The sequence below is a fragment of the Centroberyx affinis genome, unplaced genomic scaffold, assembly GCF_046629955.1.
Source record: "Centroberyx affinis isolate AG114_WGS23_722 - 3 ecotype Tasmania unplaced genomic scaffold, CSIRO-AGI_Caff_v1 ptg000659l_1, whole genome shotgun sequence".
Lineage (NCBI taxonomy): Eukaryota > Metazoa > Chordata > Actinopteri > Beryciformes > Berycidae > Centroberyx > Centroberyx affinis.
The window spans coordinates 241,920-256,111 of NW_027279285.1; the positions used below are offsets into that span (position 1 = coordinate 241,920).

At 43.3% G+C, this 14,192-nt stretch overlaps 1 protein-coding gene across 1 annotated transcript in view; it reads right to left on the bottom strand.

Moving 5' to 3' along the window:
* The window catches only part of magi3b (membrane associated guanylate kinase, WW and PDZ domain containing 3b), a 121,670-nt gene extending 109,647 nt beyond the window's left edge, over window positions 1–12,023 (bottom strand). The window contains exon 1 of the mRNA XM_071519109.1: window positions 11,222–12,023. Within this exon, the coding sequence (XP_071375210.1) occupies window positions 11,222–11,528 (307 nt within the window). The 5' untranslated portion in view covers window positions 11,529–12,023. The remainder of the gene's footprint in view (window positions 1–11,221) is intronic.
* Window positions 12,024–14,192: the final 2,169 nt, after the last annotated feature.

A 14,192-nucleotide genomic window follows, 5' to 3' on the forward strand; every position in this document is an offset into this window, starting at 1 on the left:
GATGAATCTATTATCAAAGTTTTAAACGTTTAATATTCCGTCGATCGACTAATCAATTAATCAACAAATCGTTTCAGCACTACTTGCTATTGCTACAGAGTTTATGAAGGCGGTAGCTCCGTTGGCTGTTCAAACTGCGGCATCTACTAATGAAAATTATATTCTCTGAGTGGCTAAATCACTGGTGCAAACACACACAATCTCCCTGCCTCCCTCTGCCGTCCCCACGACCACACCGTGACCGCATCATGATGAGCCGCATTACTGGCAAGCCTCCCATCATCAACCACTGAGAGACGGCGGCCCACCGACTCTTCACTCCTGCCTGTGTTTATGTCTGCCTATCAACTTCCCCCCCAGAATCCTAAGCTGCTTGCTAATCATCCTCTCAAAGAGCAGACTAATTCAGATGTCAAGGCCCATTACCTGTGAGCTGTCTAGAGGTGACCTGAGCCCCTCTCACAGTGATAAACACCAGTTGGAGAATAAAGCACATCTGGATAATAGGAAAGCGGGAAGTGACATGCTGGCTGAGAGTGTGTGTTGGGGGGGAGTGGGGGGTGCTAATATGGCCCGTCACCGAAGGCAGCTGAAGTGGTTGTGTGTTTGTGCGTGTGTGTGTGTGTGTGTGTTTTGTTTTTGTTTTTTTGGGGGGGGGGTCAATAGCTGCAGCTCCAGAGGCGTGTAGCGATCATTGTTGCATAAAGATAATGTCCTTCATGTCAGCGCTGGGTCAGTCAGTCGGCGTATGGCCGCTGTGCCTCTGGTAAAATAAGCAAGGCTCTCAGACTGAGGAGTGACTCCTCACCAGCCGTCCCCTCCAATCTGCTCCCACACACTGACATGGCTCAGCCCAAACCAGAAGAAAACCCACGTCACCGTCACATTCAGCCCTTTATTTTATTTTTTTTCATTCAGTCTCACACATACAGGATCTGACTGGAGCAAAGAAGCAGATGAAAACAGGAAATACCGCACTAGGGGTACAAACTCTGATTTTCAGATTGAAGGTAAACTAAATCTAAACATCTTTGGGGGATTTTTGTGTCATGATGTTAGTCATTTCAACCATTACATATGGTTGTCTCCTCTGTTAACAGACCATAAAATGGTAACAATAAACACATTTTTATGAGGCTACCAGGCACTGAGACCGTACGCCCCAAGTCACTAGATGACCATGTATATTTATAGGCAGGTAGTATGTACATACTCATACATAATAAAAGTGTGTGGATGAGTGATGAAGAGGAGAGACAGATGCTCTGAATAGACAGAATACAGAGAGTTTGGTTGTGGGTGATGTATCATGGGTAGAAAATAGGGCAGATATCTCACAGCCTCAGTGATAGGTGGATAAGAGCTGAGGAAAACAAAAGAGAGAGCTCTCCACAAAGAAAGCAGAGAAGGAAGAGTGCTTAATGAGGGCAGAAAGGATGCAGGTCAGACACGGAACGAAGCGGCTGAAAATAACCACTTTCAATACCTGTTTTTCCTCATCTATTCAGTCGGCAGCAGCACCCTCTCCCCCTTCCTCCCTTTCTCCACTGCTGGACATTTGTCTCCAGTGTTGGAACATAATGACAGCAACAAAAAGGTAACAAATGACCATATGACCCCCTAATAACTGAACGATTATAGGGCCAGTGTTAGAGTTTTTAGAGCCATTTTAGAACTACAACAGACTCTGTAATTGGAACGACGACTGATCAGACACTAGGAACTGAAATCCTCCAATACCTCCCACTGGTACAAAAAAAAACATCCCAGGGGGAATATATTGAATACTATACATGTTCAAATGCTATTTGTATGCTCAAAATCCATAGAGCAGTGTGACCTACGGCACCATAAAGGGACTATGCAATTAGATGGATTATTCCCCCATGTTGACTACGGAACTTCCCATAATGGGTTTTCTCCATGCAATGCAGATTTGAGTCGGAGAGATTATGCCGTATGCCGTTCGCTGGTGCTGGTATATCCGTCTCCCATTGCTCATTAAACGCTGCCATTATGACCTGCGGCCGCCACTCTCGGTTCCCCAGGCAGTGGAGCGCTGCGATACGCCCCGAGTCCTGACCAGATGCCTTGCCATGATAACAAAGTAGTTTATGGCATCAGACCGGTCGAGGTTTAGGTTGCAACTTCCAGTCAATCCTCACACCCGGCCCAGTTATAGAAGCTCTATTATCTCTTGCATAATGAAAAAAAAAAGTATCCTTTCTATAGATGGCCTTAGGACAAATGACAGTATGAAGCATCTTCTTCCAGTTCAGTGAATATAAACAGGGATGTAGTGGAGGGTAAACCCAGTTAAACTCAGTTTTCACCCCTTTTTTTTTTGCAGAATTCAGTTGGCGCTCCAAATCTTTATGGTGCAAATTCATCATTCTTCTCTTCCCTTACTAGTCATACTAATAAGCGTTATCAAACGTATGCAATTTATAGGAAGATAGGGTCTATAAAGGAAAAAAAAAATCTGAAGATATAATTAATTTTTGTTTATGTAGTTGTTTGCCCTATGCTTATAATCAGCTGGAGCTCATGGTTTACTCACCGTTTTATTTACCACTACATCACTGAATATAAGCCTAACCGAGACCCATAAAGGAAACCCACACACACCTTTCACTTCTGGATTAAGCATTAAACCAGTCAATCATTATAAAGCACAGCTGTCATAAACGTAAAAATGTATGGTTCCAACTCTAAAGCGTCTCATACAGTATGTCTCTTGTCATTGCTATCATTACAGGTGATGGTGGAGTGTGCGAGAAGAGCGGCACCAATTTGATTAAAGTGGGACTAATGAGACAGCACTGGGGACTGTGCTTTTCGACAGCAATGTTTTAGTGTAATACCACCCGGTATCATGCAAACGCGCACACACACGCACACACACATCAGCGGAGTATCTGGCTCTAGTATAGATGAATTATTGAGGACATGGAGTAGGGTTGGGAGCGACTTTACGCTCGTTTGTTTTGTAGTTGCACCATGCCTCCTCCTACCCCCCCCCCCCCCCCTCCCCCCACCATCTCCCCTACCTCCACCCCCACAACACACTGCAAGGCATGTGAGACTGGGCTCTAAACTAGGATACTATGGGATGTTGGCAGCTCTGCCTTGCAGTAGCGTTATGGGGAGGCTGGTGCAGTACTGCACTGCAAAAATACAAGTCATTAATTCTAGTATTGAGTCTTGAAATCTTAGTTTGCTTAAAACAAGTAGATGAAAACTGCCAGTAGGCTGACATAGTTGAATTCATTTCCAATGCAATCCATCGACTTTCATAAATTTGCCTGAATCAATTGATCTAATTTTGATTAGTGGATTAGTGATCTACCTCATTGTAAGATACTGTATCTTTGAAAATTTGTGAAACTGCAGGCGAAAAAATAGAAACTAGAAGCCACTCGGAGAGCATAAACCTCCACGAAAACAATTCTCAAACTTGTTACACCCAAATATATCATTAATATCACTTAAATGTTAAGATAAATTGATTTATTGACCCTGCAAACATGCCCTTAGGATTTGGAATCAAGTCTCCATCCCTGTTACTTTAATAGTTATGGCATAAAATTGATAATCGTCTAATGGTAGAAAGCCCAGATCTGGATCAACACCAAAATCTGCCAATTTTTTGGCCTAAGGCTTATCTCTCTACCAAATTTCATGGTAATCCGTTCAGACATTTTTGAGATATCCTGCTGACAGACAGATAAACAAAACAAACCACCAGGGACGAAAACATAACCGACTGGGCAGAGGTAATTAAGCAGGTTTTCACTTGCTTTCAGAAAAATACAACTTTATAATTAAAATTTGAATAATTTCTCAAGATGGACATTTTTTGCAGTGTGCCTTTATGCGTCTGCATGTGTGTGAGGTAAGACAGCAACACTACATGCCTGACAGCTGCCTCAGGCACACATGGGAAATGCTCGTTGAGAGTCACTTCGGCACAGAAGACAAAAAAATAGTATGTTATCAAAACGCCTTGTTAGATGATATCGTAAAAGGCACCACAGATACAGAAGGGCTGGCTAAAAGGAGAAAAAATAAGCAAAAAACATGCCAGCTGGGCGCAGACTCGTCTCCACCTTGTAGATTCCAATGCAAACCACATATTAACAGATCGTCGGTGAACCAGATCTAATCATCAATTTTATATTCTTGTTAATCTGTCGTGTTGTTAGCCATGTTGCCTTTTACACATCTGGCTGTTTCTGCTGGATACACATTGTAAATTGGTATGAGTTCATAGTGCTGACAAGGATAAAGAGAGACTGGTAGCATTGCTAGTGAGTTGCTAGTCAGATTGCCTTTGTATATCTATATCCAATGGCTACTCTTCAGTGTATTTGTGTAATTACCAGGGTAGGGAACAGATAAAGGATTACAGTGATCTGAATGCAAAAAAAATAGTAGCTGCTTGTAATAGTCAGTGATTAACAGAATCATAAAAACATAACAAATACAAAGAAGAAGAAAAAAACAATGTTAGTGCTGGTTTTCAGTATCTTCAAATTTGCCCATTTTAGTGTCAAAGAAATAATCATCATCATCGTCATACATACTTCAATTCACATTTAAGGGCTTCCCATTGCATACTAATATGTAATCAAACTGTATCATAGACATCATACGCAGGTGGACGACTCTGACTGGCCGATATCTATTGTATTTTTTAATAGAAGGTCAGCAAAGCAATATATAGGTCTAACCCAAGCAGAGAGAGATGGAGCAGGGAAGGAGTGCTGAGAAAAAACAGCAAAGGAAAAGTGAGAGAGACATTAATGAGGCAAGGTTGGAAGGTTGAGAATACTCGGGGCATGGAACAACACTTCTGCTAATTGTCATACTCCAGTGCTGCGGCAACCATCTTGCATTTATGTCCTGGCAGTCTGGCTCAAGTGTCCCTGTGCAGCACGAATAGACCGGGCCTGGCTGATTAGCGCACTGGTATGCTGGTGGCCTGGTGGCGTTAACAAAAACAGGAGGGCTGGTGATCAAGGGTTTATTGCTGCGCTTCTCATCTCAAACACACGTTGCTAGGGATTAAGTCCAATGACTGTCAAATCAGCAGCACCTGCTAGGAGTAAGATTTAAGCTCTTCCATGGGTATGAGCGTTATCACAGCCACGGTGTTTCAATGAACACAGCATTTGGCGGCATGCAGCTGTGACAAATGGGTGAGATTGTATTACTGGAGGTAACGTAGCTAGTTATAGAAATGACAGTTTTAAATAACTTTTCAATTTCAAGATGACTTGTGATGGGCATTGCATTATACTGCTTGCATTTCACGTCCCATTTATCTAAAGTCTGTGTTGCCTGCATTTTTCATTATTTATGAGAAACATGAGAATTCATTACGGCCTGCTGCCATAGTTTGCGGTGAATGTATAATTATCTGTGTGTCGGTCTATCTCTTTAACATCTCTAAACTTTATTTAACCAGGTAGTCCCACGGAAATTAACCTGACCCAGAAAGCAGCATCAGCACAAACATAAAAGTTGTAGACAACAAAACAACATACAAGTAACAGCGCAATTAAAATCACAAAAGAGATAAGTGCAAAGTCAAAATTAGCTACATAAGCACTCAAAAGTCAATAATCCAATAGCACAGCAGCAGGATCAGTGCCCAAACTTGAACAGATCTTAGCTAAACAAAGCATCCAGCTTCTTATTGAGTCTCCATAAAGATCGCTCATAATCACTTTAAACTCACTAAGAGAGAGCTCTGTCAGCTTTTTAAATTACTTTGTTATGAGTTCCATGCCGAAGGAGCGGAGACACGATGGCTCTTTTGCCTAATTCAGTTGATTGTCAGAACATCTCTGAGGCGAGAACAGATGTCTCTAGTTATCTGACCAGACTCTCTGGGCTCCTGTATTCCCGCTCTCGCTCTCAATCCCCATTTTTTGCAGCCGACTGCAAATCTCTTTCCAATGACAACGCTCCGGCTGTCAAGAGGATGACTCCATTGAGAGGCACTTCCTGATATGAGAGGTGCATTAATGTGATTAACCCACGCTCACTATTGCCGTTTGATACAGGGGCTTAGGGGCTCATGTCACTCTGTATTCTTCTCTATTGGCATGATCAGCAGGTAATGGAAAATATGCTGACGTGTGAGCAGAAGCAGGTAACTTTCAAAATGTAATCCACTGTAGGCAACGTATTACCTGCTTGAAATTGTTATCAACAGCAGAATCCACTGCACTATATATAACTCAGTTATGCAACCTGTCGTGACAATTCACAGAATATGAAACATATTCCAATTTACAGGCTGTAATTACCCACCAAAATTCATAGAGTATAAAACCAATAAATTGTTCCATTTTACAGACTTATTTGAGGAATGTTCTCATCACCAACAACGATTATCAACCATTAAGATCAATCAAGATAAAATGCCTTTTCGTCTCACAGTCAGAATGCCTTTTCCCCCATGTTTATGAGGAATCCAACAATTAATCACACATTCACTCACAAATATCTGCAATCTGCTCAATGTTATGTTTAGTGATTATAGCAAATATCAGGTACTAATTTACTGTAATCAAAATATGACAATCCAATAATCCGCAATGCTCTGACTGGGACACAGAGAGCTGAAGAGAGAGGGAGAGTGTTTCAATTTTAAATTGGGAACTTTGAGAGCAGGAACATCAAGCATGTATACAAGTGTTGCATACAATTACACCATCACACGGCTAATATTAGTCTTCTGGAAAACATAAGGAAACATCCATTCATCATCCATTCAGCTGGTTATAAACTGATACATGTTGTATGTATGTTTTGTTTGTATGGTGATTGCAGCAGCAAAGATAAAGGAGGCACAGCAGAAAATAACTCTCCCCTGTAGAGAGGAATTCTATGATGGCTTTTTCATCATGAGTCTATACCGATCCTTATGGCACCGGCAGAAACAGGTTCCCGAACACAGCATAGAAAGAGTGGTGAGCAGATCTTTTAATAGAGGCTTCTCCCTGCTTAATCAAAGATTCCTGGGAAATGGGAACATCCACCACCCGGCATATCGCGGAGTCTTGCCATAGGCTTAGTGCGAACTTCTACATTTCAAAGGAGTGATAGAGTATGTATATGAGTATGTATGTATGTGAGAGCAGTTCTTGGCAGCCTCCTGGGAATAGATGATGCACTCGAAGCAGCTATAGAATATAGTCACTGAAGTGCTGTGTGAAACTCCCTTCAGCTCACATTCCTTTCGATCAATGGATGAGATGGATAATGGCCTCCATAGAGACTCAAATCTTGCATCCTGCCTCCCTCTATCCTCATATCACATCCCCATTTCTCTGTCTTTGCACTCTTTTTGCGCTCTTTAACTCCCATCTCTCTCTCGCTCTCGCTCTCTCTCTCTCGCTCTCTCTCTCTCTCTCTCTCTCTCTCTCACCCCCTCTCTCCCTCCTCTCCTAAATTCCTCCTAGCTCCGCCCCAGCTGTCAGCAGCACGGGAAGCCCACCAGCTCCAGAGGGCGAGAGGCAGAGCACAGAGGATCCTGGGAAGCGCACAGTGGAACATCTGGTGGACCCAGAGAGCCCTCCGTCGCTGCCGGCCGCCGTCATGTCATCACAGCTTCCTGGCTTCCCGGTAACAGCTGATCCTCTAGGCCCACTGCCTCCATCAGAGTGGAGAAAATCCACTCGCTGCCTCAATTATGCAAGAGGCGTGAATTAAACATGAGGCAACCACACAGGAATGTATACACACAACAGACACGCATACACAACGCGCAATACGTAATCATACAATAACAAGCCAATCTGTATGCTGATGCCAGAGGGCCTTTGTGAGGTTTTGCTATTGCGTGACTGCAAACATAATATTGAGGAGCCTCAGCATCATTACTAAGCAGTCTGGTTGTGACCTTTCATGTAGCTAAATGTCACATTCATGACTTTGTAAAGCTGATCAAATGTGGACAACTAGGGCAGATTGTTGCTATTGCTGGTAAGGGTGACAGTGAAGTAATAGATGATGAGGAATATTGCCATCATTGCCACCTATTACTTCACTGTGAGCTTTAAAGAGCAAAAACAGCCTCGCGTGGGAGTTAAGCCTAGAGCCAAAGGCAGAGCCGATTTTCTCTCTATCTCTCCCTTTATTTCTCTCCCTCCCTCCCTCTCTCTTTCTCTCCTCTCCCCCTCTCTCGCTCTTTCTTTGTCTCTCTCCCTCCCTCTCTCCCTCTCCTATGCCCTTTATTAATCATCCTTGGTTAGTGGGGCAGAGAGCGTGGTGTTAGGAGCTCTGGGGAATGTAGAGCAATGAAATACATACACACACACACACATACGCACACTGAAACAACACACACATCTTCATGTGGATGCACACTAACGACACACTAATAGGCTCTGGACTCACAAACATAGGTAAACTCCTAGGAATGACCAGGGCCGGATTATCCATATATCACATCGGGTGAGTGCCCGGGGGCACCAGCCAGTTTGCCTTGTTGGGGGGGCACCACACATTCAAACCACAATTATACCTTTATAAGCTTTGTCATATTTTATTTATATATTAGGCCTACTCTCTGGGGGGAATGCATACGCGGCAAAAAATTAACCTTTGATACTAAAAAAGAATATGCATAAAGAGAAAGTATCATGATTGTGTGTAGGTGCCCCCCCCGCCTCCCCATCACATTTGAATTTGTCCAGTTCAAGCATTTTGTGCGGTAAGAGAAAACCCATTCACCGGAGGAGCTGCTAAGAAAAGGTAGGCTGAAAACTACTTTCCCAAGTGTGTTTGCCGCAGTCAGGCTTTTCTTAACCTGCCTGTTACTAACTGTAAGGGTGACAGATCTTTTTCACAACTTAAAAGAGTGAAGAACGAACTGGTCGAGTTGATGCTTGTGGAAAGGTTTTCTCTTTGAACTGGATACGTGGTTTGTGATGCTTATAACAACAATGAATAGCCTATGCATTGCCATATATTTAGGGATGGACTGGCCATCGGGACTACCGGGAGACTTCATGGTGGGCCGCTCTATCTACTCTATAAACAGAGTGCGAGGGTGTCATGGGGCCGCAATCCGAACGCAATCCGGGAGTGAATCTGACGACGGAACGCGCGTTCCAGTTCTGAAAAAATAAATACAGAGCAGTCAAAATTTGGTGGCTTAAACAACTGCTTTGGTTAGTTTTTACACCAACTTTGCCGGCTGGGCGGCATTTGGACCTTCAAGCCAATCACAGTGCTTAAAAGCACTGTGATTGGCTTGAACGTGGCCAAGCGGGAAGCTGGGCCACGTTAAACAAACTCACATCAAATAACCGGCACAGTTTAGTCTGAGCCACAGAGCTGACAGGTTGTGTTGTGAAATCACCATCAAGGATGTTTGGTGTCCGGCCGATTGTGGTGGGCTGGTCTGGACAAAAGTCCAGGCCCATTGTCTCAATGTGCTGCTCCTTTCACCTTCTGCAGTTCCCACTGTCACATCAACTCACCTGAAGTGATTGTTTGCTAGTTATTGAGCTTGCCTTATTTTGTGGTATGTGGGGCCAAGTCTGTGGTGCTGAAGTTGCATTAGATGTCTGTTTAATGATTTTTTTTATTTTTAGTATTATGATTTTTTTATGTCATGCTCTGTAATGGTTTGGCATTTAGTCTTCATTCAGGCCTTTGCAAATGTAATGTGGAAACAACGATTTTTAGCATGATGTCTTTGATGTGAGTTGCATTCAAATTTAATACAGTATAGCTCCGTGTGTAAAGCCTAAAATGGCATTTGTAGGCTCAAGTCAATCTATGGTGTAAATTAATTTGTTGGTTTGTACATTGTCTTACATTTGTCTGCAGTATGTGTGTTGAGCCTGTATTATTTAAGTTAATGTAAATTTATGATCTTTATTGGCATAGTAAATTTCACTTTTTTGCGTGTCAAGTAGACGGAGGGGGGCACTTCAAGTGACGTCACCCTAGGGCACCACAATGTGTTAATCCGGGCCTGGGAACAACTGGCACTCACACACACACACACACACACACACACAATAAGTATGCATGTGCACAAACGCAGACACACATCAACACACGCAAACACAGCTGATCTTCAGGGATACTGGCCTGGAGTCCTGGGACTCAGCTGCTGCTGCTGATGTAACCTTTTGAACAGTCTCAGTTGTTGTTTAGACATTCCAGCTCCAGTACGTAGCAAAGCAGCATGCAAGGCCATCTCCCTCGCCCATAAACAGACAAAATGAACCGCACCGCAACTAACCCCTTTGCCCGAGCCGCTCAGGTTGGGTCTGCCTGGGGCCTTTTTCAGTATCGGCTCCAGATCACATGGGAATGACCCCGCCGTGAACCCATCATCATTTATAAAAACCTACAGTTCAGAACCAATGCAGCATGGCAGTAGCACTAAAGCACCAAAGCCATCATTGCAATTAGACTTCATTATCAGTGTTTGGATGTTGCAGGCAGCATCCGCAGCTGGATGGGGAATGATGGGACAAGGAATATAACACAGATAACCACTCTGCGGCCACTAGGCTGAGTAGCCTGAATAATGGAGGAAGTAATTAGGCCTTATTTCTATGCATGTAAGTGCACTTAGCCCAGAAGACTTGGACTGGGCTACATGCCACTATTACCATTATCACCGTTCGATCTCCCTGAGGTAAGAGGTGAGAGAATTGGCCAATTAGATGCTACAGGGCAGTAAAAGGTTTATCAGTCTGGAATGTTCTCTACTGGTGTACAGGGGTGTAGTGGAGGGTAAACCCACTTAAACCCAGTTTATCCAGCTTTTTACTTGCAGAATAGTTTGCTCACCTTTGTAAGACTGACATAAATCTTTATTATAGGCTATCAATTAATTGTATACATCATGGTATTCTTACCATGATGTATACAATTAATTGTCAAACTGATGCAGTTTATGTGGATATGGTCTTTTAAGGGGAAAACTACTTACTAATTACTTCTGACCCTCTGGGGGTTTTTTTGTTTAAATTAGAGGGTGTTTGCCTTATGATGATGACCAAGTGGAGGTCATAGTTTACCAATCTTTTCATTTACCACTAAATGTCTGGGTGGATGATCATGTGGGTGGCTGCGGTTAGTGGATGCGAGTGGCCAGTTTTGCATATCAAGTGCTGAGCTTTTGCAGGAGAGCCGAGCTCAGGTGACATAGCGGGCGTGAGAACAGAAAGGAGGGACGCACCTGGTTTGACAGTCTTCAGGCGAATTGGCTCCCGAAAGTGGCGGATGACAGCCAGGGTGTCACGGTTTGTAAGTCCACTGACCGGTGTCCCGTTCACCTCCAGCAAAACGTCCCCATAGTAGGGCAGTTTCCCGACGTGACAGACCAGCACGTCCAGCTTCATCTGGCCCAGGAAGGGGAACTCTCCCAGCTCGGCTCCCCCCAAGATCTCCACCACGGAGCCAAACTCCCCCAGGTTTCCCCATGACACCGCGCACTCCACCACTTTACCGGACCAGTGTTTCTTCTTTTTCAGCGTTCTGGACATGGTTAATCCTTTTCAGAATGAGTAGACGATCTGGTTGTGGTACAATCGGCTTGTTTTTGCTGTTGCTAAATGAGCGCGAAGAGACGCGGTCTAATAAACCCTCTTGAGTTATTCTCCCGACCTGCTGGGAATTTCATCTCCCTGACATTTACGAGGCTGATCTTCACCCGTAAATTTGGCGTTGTGGTCTGTCATCCCACGGGTTTATCCTCCTCCTATGTGCGCACAGTTGCCTAGGCTGCGATATTTCCAAGCGCTCCTTGTGCGTAAAACAGAGGAGTTGACAGCAGCGAGAGGGTTTCAAATGAAGAATCAACGTTTTATGCTCTCCATCACCACAACTCGACCCGTCCCTTTTCTCTCTCTCGGAAGCCTTCCGATGTCAAGTTGTCAAAACAAGACGTAAACTGAGTGAATTATACTCACTCGGCGGTACGTTATGGAGTATTGGCCGCTGTAGTGTAGTGCGTCAACGACAGATCCCTCATACCTGTGGGCAGACTGAACAGCTGGGTAGTTGCATTCACTGCTAGGCGGTTTTTGCAGTTGCGATCCAGTCCATTATGATTGAGTTGAGTGACATCTGCGGTCGACAGCATTTCCCTGCCACAGGTTTGAACACACCTGGCACCGCCAAGAGAGATGTATAGCCAAGGCTCCCGGAACGCCCCTTTTTACGCTCAGCAGCAACGTTTTCCAGACGTTAATGCTGGCTCCATCCTCCGGTGTGTTGTGGTAAATGAATCACACGCACACAAGAGTCCAGTATTGCTCCCTATAGAACTTATTCTCATTTTTGGATCCTGTTGAAAATATATCATCATTTATGCCCATGTTTATCTGGCATTTTTTTTTTTCAAAATTGACGGGACCTGTCTTACATGATAGAAAACTATGATTACGCTCGATGTAAGATATAAGCATGTATTACAAAAAACATAATTCGCTTAGATTGCAATACAAATTACATCAATTTAAGGCTCTTAAATGTGTAGAAAGTGAAGTATAGCCTATAAATATTCTTGGGGAGGAAATTCCATATAGAGTGTCTCCACAGCACCACCTACTGACTGAACCAAAACACTCCAACCAACTGTATCTGAGGTCTCTGACATGTCCTTGTCATTTGTCATATTTACCATCCGCATTATTAAATGAATTACTTACATACCCACATACCGTTCCGCTTGACTAAATCAACTCGATATTCACGCATGATCCATAATTAGACTGATTCAACCCTGGCAATTACTAGACTATTAGGCCTACCTACTAGTTTGTTTCCCCATCATTCATATGCTTGCAGTTTGTTTTTGTACACAATATGTTCATGCATAAATTATCAACATGAGAGCAGGAGCAGGTATGGTACTGTAAATCTGTCCATTTATTCAAGAGGACACTGTACTCCCACTTACATCTCCAGTCATGCAAATACAATAAATGGTAACAGCCGGAGAGCAAAGCTTTGGCATGAGCTCATACAAGAATAAAATAAAACAATGCTAGATTTCAAAACACATTCATCATCATTGAATGATGTTGCATTAATATAAATGCATGTATGTGTTGGTATCAAACTAACAGCCAGAGTGAGGTTTGTCTTGTATGTTGGCTTCAAGACAGATTTCATTAGAGCCTAACAAAAATGCAAGACAGTCTAAAATGATGAGGCGATGTGTTTCAAGGAAAGCTTTGGAAATTAATTACACCACATGGAGATATCTTGCTGGTTATTACCTTCTTAAATGTCAGGTTCTTTTCAGGGATGATAAACCGTGCTTCACAGCATGCTACAGTATAAATCATGCACAGCTTGCTTTTTGCCCAAACCTTCTCTCAAATACAGCACATGATCAATGAATATCCACAACATGGGCATGTTGTCTCACAGAAGGACAGTCTTACACACCCCGTCAATACCATGACATCTATGGATGATAAAGTACTGATTAACTAACATTATAACTGGAATCAGAGCACAGACCTCTTGTAGTATTTATGAACCAGCAGTGGATTCAGTTCTCTGTGTGAAATGCATTAGAAACAGCCTGAATCTGGGTAGCAGGGTTTATCTGACTAATACATAAAAGGGGTGCAGTGAGTCTGTTTGGGTAGGGAGGTGCCACCCTGGACATCGTATTGAATAATTCATCGGCTTGTAGAGGGCGATTAGCAATGCTATCGTGATGTCTTTGATTGGGGCCAGGGAGTGGGGTAGAGATCCAACCAGACTGCAGACTTAAAAGTGCCGAAGCACAGTCAAATTTAACTTGCATCGAATCCTCTCTGGGATCCTACGGGATTTATGTGGGCGGAACTTTAAAAAAGAGGTCTTTTTTCTAACATCAAGACTGATGATGACCTAACAGGGTTTTTTTTTTTTAAAGCCCATATTAGTTGGCTTTATGTGTTGGCTTGACATGACTAAATCCAGATTATAGATGGCTTGGCCTTTTAAATCGTTCCATGGTGTGCCCAGAAATCATGTTGTGGTTAAGACCCCTGCGTCTGGAATTACATGTAACCTAGGAATCAAATCCTGCAAGAGCATTTTCTCCTGCGTCTCCCCTACTGTTTCTCTCCCTCCCACTGTCTAAGTAAAGACAAAATTACTGTGATTCTATAGTTATTTTCTACTTAAAAAGCAGTGGTGGGGGAGAT